Genomic DNA, 10,879 nt, shown 5'->3' with positions numbered 1-10,879 from the left:
GTCAGGGTTGTATCATTTCCCCACACTTATTCAGGTTGGGCAATCCTACTTCTGTAGTGATAACTGCCTCAGAAACCCAAGGAGGGGTCGCTAGGAGTCGGGGCCGACTCGATGGCAAATAACAACAACAACAACAATTCAATCTATGTGCTGAGCAAATAATCTGAGAAGCTGGACTCTATGAAGAAAAACGTGGCATCCAGATTGGAGGAAGAATCATTAACCACCTGAAATATACAGACAGTACAACTTTGCTTGCTGAAAGTGAGGATGACTTGAAGCACTTGCTGATGAAGATTAAAGACTTCAGTCTGAAGTATGGATTACATCTCAACATAAAGAAAACAAAAATCCTCACAACTGGACCAATAAGCAGCATCGCAGTAAATGGAGAAAACATTGAAGTTGTTAAAGACTTTGTGGTAGTTAAATTTATATGTCAACTTGGGTGGGCCTGGTTGAGTGGCTGGGCAGCTGGTGGTAGTTATTCCCCATGATAAGACTGGCAATCATCTCCATGGTGGGATCTACCATGAGCAGCTGAGTCTGCCTTTGGAGTGTGGTCTGCTTCTTGTATAGAAGGAGAAGCCTTGGGGATAGTCTCTACCATATGGCCTGCTTGGACCTTGCATGTAGCTGTGTCGTTGTTCAGCAGCCTGCTGACCTTAGGACTTACAGTGGACTTGAATTAATGGCCTGCTGTGTGATTTGAGAACATTGAAACTGTGCCATTTTATTTGTCAACCTTGGGCTTGTTAGCCTTAGCAGCTAGTAGCTGCCTGAGTGAAGTGATGCCTCTAGCTTCAGTGGGCTGGGAGCAAGAGGCAGAGCTGGACCCCAAGGTTGAGGGGTTTTCACACAGCCCCTAGAGCCTGGCATTTTGAACTTGGACTTTAAGACTCCAATTTGTAAGAATAAACTCCTGTTTGTTAAGGCCATCCCATTTGTGGTATATGCCTGTCAGAGCGGTACTAGGTAACCAGAACAGACTTCATATTACTGGGTTCCACAATCCACACCAATGGAAGCAGCAGTCAAGACAATAGATAACATATTGCACTGGGCAAATCTGCTGTCAAAGACCTATTTAAAGTGATGAAGAGCAAAGATACCTCCTTGAAGACTAAGATGAGCCTAACCCAATCCATGGTATTTTCAATAGCCTCATATGCATGTGAGAGCTAGACAGTGGACAAAGAAGACCGAAGAAGAGTTGCCTTTGAGCTTTGGTGTTGGTGAAGAATACTGAAAATACCATGGACTGCCAAAAGAACGAACAAATCTATCCTGGACGAAGTGCAGCTGGAATGCTCCTTGGAAGTGAAAATGGCCAGACTTTGTCTGACCTGTTCTGGTTGTGTTGTCAGAAGGGACTATTCCCTGGAGAAGGATATCATGCCTGGTAAAGTGGAGGGGAAGGCCCTCAACAAGAGGGGTTGACACAGTGGCTGCAGTGATGGTCCCAGGTATGGCAAGGACAGTGAGGCTGGCACAGGACCAGGCAGTGTTTCGTTCTGTTGTACATAGGGCCACTATGAGTTGGAACTGACTCGATGGCAACTAACAACAACAACACAGTTAATAAGCTCATGTATTGTGTGTGTATGTATGTGCGTTTGTGTGAAAATCTAATAACTGTACAGTAAGAACTGTGGTAATGGACTTTATGTTAGCAATAAAGCTTCTAGTCAACAATAGGCTGTTACCAATTAAGTTTTTTGGGAGTCAAAAGTTGTATGTGGATTTTCTATTGCATGGGGGGTTTGGCCCAACCCCCACCCCTATGTTGTTCAAGCATCAACTGTCCATCAATTGAGGACAAAGAATTGATTATTGGTTTGATCAAGATGGAGTTCACTGATGACCTTTACAAAAGCAGTTGTAGTGGAATAGTGGAAAAGTAAGCCTTGTTGAGGTAGCATCAGGAGACTGGTAAAATATGAGAGACAATGATTATAAACTTTTTCAAAGAGTAGTGATGTGAAGGAGAGCAGAAAAAATGTGTCTGTAGGTAGAAATTTTCTTCAGTATGGGTTAGGAAAGGATGTTTTTTGAGATGACAGATGTTGCAGCATGCTTGCATGCTGACAAAAATGATCTATTACAGGGAAGAAAACGGTGATGCATAAGAGAAAGGGTAATTGCAGGAATTAAGTCTTTGAGTAAGCAAGAGAAGATAACATCCGCTGCCCTCGCAGAGGAAAGTCTAGCCTTATTAAGAGCAAGGGCAGTTCATCCGTTGGAAACAGGAAGAAAGACAGATGAAATATAATAAAAGTGCATAGCATATAGTAAGGGTGAGTTTTGTTTGAATCTTCTAGATTCCAGCAGAATTATTTAGAAAGCCCTTAATCCTTAAGGAAGTACATTAAAATCTCAATAAACAGAGGTCTGCTATTCAGGATAAAAGTTTGGATACCTAGAGTATATAGCCCAAAAAACCAAAATATTAACCTGCCTACAAAAGGCATTGGAGTCCCAAAAGCATATTTAGTTACAGAGAAGCACCTCAGTCTGTCCCTCCGAATCCATTTATTCTTATATTAGACACTTACTAAATTTGGCCACCATTTGGTTATCAGGTTGTCATACTGTGGTGACTTACTTGTTGCCGTAACTCTGGAATCTATGCCACTGATATTTCAAATACCAGCAGGATAACCCATATTGGGCAGGTTTCAATAGATCTTCCAGATAAAGAAACTAGGAAGAAGGATAGCGTAGTACCTAAGGCATTTAACTGCTAACCAGAACGCTGGCAGTTCAAACCCACCAGCCACTCCTTGGAAGGAAGGTTGGGCAATCTACTTTTGTAGTGATACCGCCTCAGAAACCCAAGGAGGGGTCACTATGAATTGGGTTCAACTCCACAGCACATAACAACAACAAAATTGGCCAGTGAAAACCTTATGAATGGCAATAGAACATTGTCTAATGTAATGCTGACAGGTGAGCCTCTCAGGTTGGAAGGTACTCAAAATATAACTGGGGAATAGCTGCCTCCTCAAAGTAGAGTCCAGCTTAATGACATGGATCAAAGTACAACTGAAGATAATTCAAAAATGGTTGCAGCAGTACATCAACAGGGAAGTACCAGAAATTTAAGCCATAGAAGAGGATATGGTAGAAAGAATAACATTGCAGATGTTAGGATGAATCTTGTCTGAAAACAGAGAATACCAGAAAGATGATTATCTGTGTTGTATTAATTATGTAAAAACATTCAGCTTTGTAGATCATAACAAATGATGGTTAACATCACAAAGAATAGGGTATTCAGGACAATTAATCATGCTTATGCAGATTCTCTGGTAGCATAGTGGCTAAAGCACTTGACTGCTAACCAGAAGGCTGGCGGTTCAAACCCACCAGCCACTCCTCGGAAGGAAGGTTGGGCAATCCTACTTCCGTAGTGATACTGCCTCGGAAACCCAAGGAGGGGTCGCTATGAGTCAGGGCTGACTTGACGGCACCTAACAACAACAACAACATGCAGATTCTGTACTTAGACTAAGAGGTGGTCAGTTGAACAGAACAAGGGATAATGTATAGTTTAAAATCAGGAAAAGTATACATCGGGGTTGTATATGCTTTCACCATACTTATTCAGTCTGTGTGCTCAGCAAATAATCCGGGAAGCTAGGCTGTATGGAGAAGAAAGTGTCTTTTTGGAAGATTGGAGGAAGACTCATTAACAACCTGTGCAATATGCAGATGGCACAACCTTGCTTGCTGAAAGCAAAGAAGACTTGAAGCATGTTCTGATGAGGTACCAAGAATACAGCGTTCAGTATGGATTACATCGGAGGTACAAAGAATACAGTGTCAGTATGGATTACATCGAAACATAAAAATCGTTACAACTAGACCAGTAAGCAACATCGTGATAAATGGAGAAAAGACTGATGTTGTCAGGGATTTCATTTTACTTGGATCCACAATCAACAACCATGGAAGCAGCACTCAGAAAATCAAACAACATATTGCATTAAGCAAATCTGCTGCAAAATCCCTCTTTAAAGTGCTAAAAGATGTCACCCTGGGTTCTAAGGTGTGCCCAACCCAACCCATGTATTTTCCGTTGCCTCATATGTATGTAAAAGACAGTGAACAGGGTGGAAGAATATTAAATATACCATGGACTGCCAGAACAATCAAATCTGTTGTGGAAGAAGTACAGCTGGAATGTTCCTTAGAAGTAAGGGTGACAAGAGTTCATCTCACATACTTTTGACATGTAATCAGAAGGGACCAGTCCCTGGAGAAGTATGTCATGCTGCAACATGGCTGAACAATAGGCTTAAGCATAGCAACAATTTTGCACAGAAGTGGCCAGTATTTCGTTCGTGTGCATGGAGTCATTATGAGTCAGAACTGACTCTCTGGCACCTAACAACAACATTAACCTTGGCTTTTTCCTTTCTTGATCTACAACAAATTACAAAAAAAAAAAAACCTCACTGCCATTGAGTCAGATCAGACTCATAGTGACCTTTCCTTGGGTTTCCGAGGCAGTATCACTGTGGAAATAGATTGCCCACTCTTCCTTCTGAGTAACCGCTGGTGGATTTGAACTGCCAGCCTTCTGGTTAGCAGTCAAGTGCCTAGGCACTATATCACCAGAGCTCCCACAACAAATTGTTGTTGTTATGTGCCATTGAGTCAGACCTGACTCAGCGACCCCTCCTTGGGTTTCCAAGGCAGTATCACTCCAGAAGTAGATTGCCCAATCTTCCTTCCGAGGACTGGCTGGTGGGTTTGAACTGCCAGCCTTCTGGTTAGCACTCAAATGCCTTAGGCACTATGCTACGAGAGCTCCCCGACAACAAATTAGAAGCAGTAAATTAGGATTGAGAATTCTAAAGACAGATAATAGCAGTAATATGAGTTGTCTTCGAGTGAATTCCTACACTCATAGGATAGCAGTAATAAAACCAAATTAAACCCACGGCCATCAAGTTGATTCCAGCTCATAGCAACCCTATAGGACAGAATAGAACTGCCCCATAAGGTTTCCAATGCTGTAAATCTTCACAGAAGCAGACTGCCTCATTGTTCTCCCCTGGGGTGGCTGGTGAGTTTGAAGCCCAAAGCTTTAACCACAGTGGCTGACAGCTTCCTGGTAGCAGTAACAGGAAAGAAGAAATTAGTCTGGTAAGGTCAGTGATACTATCAGAGAACTCAGAAGACAGTAATGCAGTACTTTGTATGCAGTACTTTATTGCAGATACAGATACCTTAATTGCTCTTGGGGGAATTTTGAAGCTGTCGTTGATAGTGAGAAAAGCACTGGACAGGACAACAGGAAAGCTGAGTTTCAGATTTGTTCATAACTAGCAGCACAATATTGTGAGGATGGTGCAGGATGGTGTTTCATTCTCTTGTACATAGGGTTGCTGTGAGTTAGAACCAACTCAACAGCAAGCACAATATGCGTCCAGTCACTTAACCTCTTCCTCTGCCTCAGTGTCCTAATCTATCAAATGAGGTAGATATACTGGTGTAGTGCCTAAGGCATTTGTCTGCTAATCAGAAGGCTGGCGGTTCAAACCCACCAGCCACTCCTTGGAAGGAAGGTTGGGCAATCTACTTCCCAAGTAATACTGCCTTGGAAACCCAAGAAGGAGTCACTGTGAGTTGGATCCAGCTCAGCAGTGAGGTTTTTTTTTTTTTTTTTTTAATACTAGATGTTCTCAGGGGTTCCTTCCAATTCATTCAACAGTCTCCTCATTTCAGTGAATTTATAGGTAAGACTGTCCATTATAACACATCAAGTATAACAAACCAAGGTAATTGATTACTTACCTTACTTTCTTAATTAGTTAATGAAGCCAAACATGTAGTTCTTGAGATTACATCTTGCATTCAAGCATCATGAGAAATTTTCACAAATTATTTTGTGGTAAGTTTGAATCTTAAAACACTACTTTGTTTTTAATTGAAATACTATTCAGTTTCTCTGTTATTTTACTATTTTATTATAACCATATTAATGAATGCTTGAAAATGTCCACAAAATTTGGCTACATACCTGAGCTTTATATCCAAAGGAATTTGAGGCTAGTTTGGTACCATTTATTTTCCCTTGTATCTGTTTATTACTTCATTTGAGTTTATTTTTTACTTTTTGTATTTTCCAGTTGGTTATCCAAGTGCAAACCCAGTCCAGGTTTCAACAGCAACATTTTTTCTTTTCTTCAACGAAGAGTAGAGAATGGAGATCAACTGTATCAGTGTTGTTCACTGATAATAAAGAGTATCTCTCTTGAGCAACAACTTCAGTGGGACCCCAGCAGTCACCATTTACAAGGATTTATAGACTTTGGTCTTGGCAAATTTGATGCTGATGAAACACCACTCGCCTCAGAAACTATTTTGTTAATGGCAGTAGGTATTTTTGGTCATTGGAGAACACCTCTTGGCTATTTTTTTGTAAACAGGGCATCTGGATATTTACAAGCTCAGCTGCTTCGCCTGGCTATCGGCAAACTGAGTGACATAGGCATCACAGTACTGGCTGTTACATCAGATGCTACAGCTCACAGTGTTCAAATGGCAAAAGCATTGGGGATATGTATCGATGCAGACAACATGAAGTGTACATTTCAGCATCCTTCATCTTCTAGTCAACAGATCGCATACTTTTTTGATTCTTGCCATTTGCTCAGATTAATAAGAAATGCATTTCAGCATTTTCAGAGCATCCATTTTCTTGATGGTACGGCACGTTGGCAACACCTTGTGGAATTAGTAGCACTAGAGGAACAGGAATTATCATGTATGGAAAGAGTCGCAAGTAAATTTCCAAATTTGAAAAATCATGTAATAAAAATTAATTGTGCTGCCCAAATCTTCAGTGAGAGTGTTGCCAGTGCATTAGAATGTTTCCTGTCAGCAGGCCTGCCTCCTTTCCAAAACTGTATTGGTACCATCCATTTTTTACGCTTAATTAACAATCTGTTTGATGTCTTTAATAGTAGAAACTGTTACGGAAAGGGACTTAAAGGACCACTACTGCTTAAAACTTACAATAAGGTAAATCACCTATTAACAGAAGCCAAGACTATTTTTGTTTCTTTATGTGATACTAACAATAACCAAATAATTAAGGGTAAGCGAAAATTGGGATTCCTGGGATTTTTGCTTAATGCTGAGAGCTTAAATTGGCTTTATCAGAATTATATTTTCACAAAGGTCATGCCTTTTCCCTATCTTCTTACTTACAAATTTAGTCAGGATCATCTGGAATTCTTTCTAAGAATGCTTAAGCAAGTACTAGTAACCAGTTCAAGCCCTACTTGCATGGCATTCCAAAAAGCTTACAATCATTTGGAGACTAGTTACAGATTTCAAGATGATATTTTCCTAAGTGAAGTAAGCATCCTTGACATTTCAGTTGCTCGAAGGTCAGACTTGACCCTTTGCACAGTTCCACATCAGTATGGTGGCAGCGTTACAAAGGCTCTTTTTCATAAGGAGGACATTTTCCACGACTGGTCAAATTGTTCACTGACTGAGGCATTACTGGACCTGTCAGATAATAGGCGAAATCTCACATATTGTGCTGGCTATATTGCTAATAAGTTATCAGCTCTTTTAACTTGTGAGGATTGTATCACTGCTTTGTATGCATCAGATGTCAAAGCCTTTAAAATTGGGTCACTGTTATATGTTAAGAAGAAGAATGGTTTGTATTTCCCTTCAGAAAGTCTATGTCATGTCATAGATATTTGTGAGCAAGTTATAAGAACCCATTCAAAGATGGTAATTTGTAAACACGTTCCTAAAATGAGGGACTTGTATCTTCAGCAGAAAATATTATGTGAGCTTTCTGGGCATATTAATCTTTTTGCACATCTAGATGAGCATCTCTTTAATGGAGAAGTGTGTGCCATCAACCACTTTGTAAAGTTGTTAAAGGATATAATAATTTGCTTTTTAAGTATCAAAATTAAAGATATACCTCAGTATCCTTTAAAACACCGTTCAGAAATAATTGAAATAAAAACTTTATCATAGAACACTAAACAACCTTTACAAGATTACAAATGCTAAAGTTTTACCAAACCAATAAATTCAGGCATTTGCTAAATAAATTGTTATCTATTCAAATGAGAGTCCTAAAATTTATTAAAATTTTTCCTAAAAATAGTCAACATGGTTCTATTTTTAAAATTTGGCTTACCATTATCTTATAAACTGACCATTATTCACACTGGGCAAGTTTGTAATTCTGACTCATTAGAATTTCTGATTAGGCATATCATAAAATCTGTTCACACTTAGGTATATGGCTTGCAACATTTTATAGTTACCCAAAACGAAGAACACAGTAGGAGCAGACAACATATCCTATCTTGAATTCACTGCTCTACGACTGAGTAATATGACTGGACTACTTACTTTTAACTTACTAGGTCTACTTTAAAAACAAGACAGAATAACATTACTGTCAGGTGGTGTTGAGTCTGTTCCCACTTATAGTGACCTGGTGTACCACAGAATGAAACACTGCCTGGTCCTGCAGTGAGGACCTTGCTATGCTTGAGACCGATTAGGAGTGACCAAAACATCTGTTCCTTTTTTAAGTAGGCTATACACCCTAAAACCACTTCAATTCATGTCTGTTAAGAATTTTGACAGAATACCTATAAAACTTTGAATAAAATTTTTACTTAACTATGAAAATTAAGTTCTGTTTAAAATGAAAGCTAAAGCAAAATATCAAATACCACAAAAATCTCCTTACCAAATGCTCTAAAATAGAAGCAATCAAACTTTGTCAGGCAGAAAGTAAGCACATGAGCCATGAGATGGTTCCTTGTGCCACAAGCAAACTGGGAAAGCATTCTGGGAAGGAAATAGGTGACATAATTTCACAATACATTGTCCTTAAACTTGGAAATAACATTTTTAAATAATAAGGTAGATGTTCACTTTACTCCTGTTGGGAAAGCCCAGTTCTCATTAAAAATGGGGAGAAGACTTTCTTTCAACTGCTCCTAAAGTCTACTTGTGTTTGCAAGGGGCTAAAAGACAAAACATTTTCAATGTTGAATGAATAATGGAATTCCATACCATGTGATAAATTGGAAAAAGATAGTCAAGACAATGAATATGAAAATTGTACTCTTATGTAGGGAGCTCTGATAGCATAGTGCCTAAGGCACTTGACTGCTAACCAGAAGGCTGGTGGTTCAAACCCACCAGCCACTCCTTGGAAGGAAGGTTGGGCAATCTACTTCCATAGTGATACTGCCTCAGAAACCCAAGGAGGGGTCGCTGTGAGGCGGGTCCAACTCGATGGCACATAACAACAATTCCTCTTAATTATATAAAGGATTTCTAATAAATTTAGGAGAAGCTTAAATAATAATAGATAGAATAATAGAAAGAACAGTTTTCTCCATTCTCTCACCTGGAGTTGAAAAATAGAAAAATATATATGTACATAGACTTTTACAAATAAGAGTATTTTAATGGATAAAAGAAATGAGCACATTGTTCACTTATGTACGTCAAACATTTACTCTCATATCGAGTGACTTCACAAAGAACACTTGATCCTAATACGAAAACTTAAAATTGTGAAAAATTAATGATTAGGTAAAAATTGAGATTTATCATTGAAATTCTCCTTGAAAAGTATATTTTGCTTCTGTTTCTTCTACCTCAGATGATGGCTTAAGCTATGAAAAAGTAGCCCCTACTATAGTGCATTTTATACAAGAGCTATTCCTGAGAAGTTTGAATATTGTGTTTTTTGTTTGCAAATAGAATGACCTCATATACTAGGATAAATCTTATTTAAAGGAATCCTGTTTGTAAATAATTGCCTTTAATTTATTGCTTATATAAATCCAAGTTTTTAACCTATATTTACTTAAAATGAGGTACGTATCTATGGTGTCTTTGCTGGTATATTTGACGAATGTACTAATATATCCTATATTTTGAGAAATTAGTGTTTTAATTAAAGTGTTGGATAAAATGGGGCATAAAAATGCTAAATATTTTCATCACTACCTTTGATGAAGTGAATTACTTAATATGACCCTTACAGCCATAGTCTTTGTAACTCCCACCAAATGCCTGGTTGGTGCTATGCATATATGAGGTGCTTGTGGCCCACCAAGAGAATTGGATAAGCTTGCTAATAATGTAAATAAAGTGCATAGCACTGGGGGGGAGGGCACGATGTAAATAAGGTGTTTGGAAACCTAACATGGAATTGGTCAGTTGCACCATCACATTAAATGAGCCATCCCAAAGGTGAAAAGGGCGTGATTTCACTAACATCAAGAAAAAAGAGCCAGGAGTGGAGTGTGTCCTTTGGACCCGAGATCCCTGTGCTGAAACTGATCCAACAGATAGAGAACTATGATACCAGATGGCGAGAGATGTTGAGAAGCAGCGGCAGAGAAAAAGTGGCAGCAGGCAGAACCAAGAGACTGGCATGAGACAAAGCAGTGGGCTTCCTGGCCCGTGGAGCAAGAAAGCTGAGTGTCTTTTGGCAGGAGGTTTACTGGCAGAGCAGGGTGCCTCTGAGCACTTGCTGGCAGAGTTAAAAGAGCTTTATGACACTTGCCAATCCAGGCAAAGACAAGTGGTCTGAGAGGCCAAGGGCCCGAGAGAGTGCTGAGAAGAGGCTGTCCTGATTGAATAACTGTATCTTAATTCTGATCCTGAATTGTAACCTGTTACTTCACTAATAAACCTCATAATCATGAGTACTGTGAGTTCTGTGTGCCATTGCAACAAATTATTGAACTCAGCAGAGAAGTAGAGAGTGCTGTGGAAGGGACACTGAATGTCAGAATTGGTAAAGAGGGTTGGAGGATGGAGACATGTTTGAATTGACCTCTGCCTCATAGGAATC

General features: G+C 39.4%; 1 protein-coding gene across 1 annotated transcript in view; it reads left to right on the top strand.

Moving 5' to 3' along the window:
* Window positions 1-8,019, top strand: part of THAP9 (THAP domain containing 9) — a 24,859-nt gene extending 16,840 nt beyond the window's left edge. Inside the window, exon 5 of the mRNA XM_007946838.2 lies at window positions 6,141-8,019. Within this exon, the coding sequence (XP_007945029.2) occupies window positions 6,141-8,019 (1,879 nt within the window). The remainder of the gene's footprint in view (window positions 1-6,140) is intronic.
* Window positions 8,020-10,879: the final 2,860 nt, after the last annotated feature.

This window comes from Orycteropus afer, unplaced genomic scaffold, assembly GCF_000298275.1.
Source record: "Orycteropus afer afer isolate SDZICR_OR568_19922 unplaced genomic scaffold, OryAfe1.0 scaffold00172, whole genome shotgun sequence".
NCBI classification, from domain to species: Eukaryota; Metazoa; Chordata; class Mammalia; order Tubulidentata; family Orycteropodidae; genus Orycteropus; species Orycteropus afer.
This window is presented reverse-complemented; position numbering and strand designations above follow the sequence as displayed.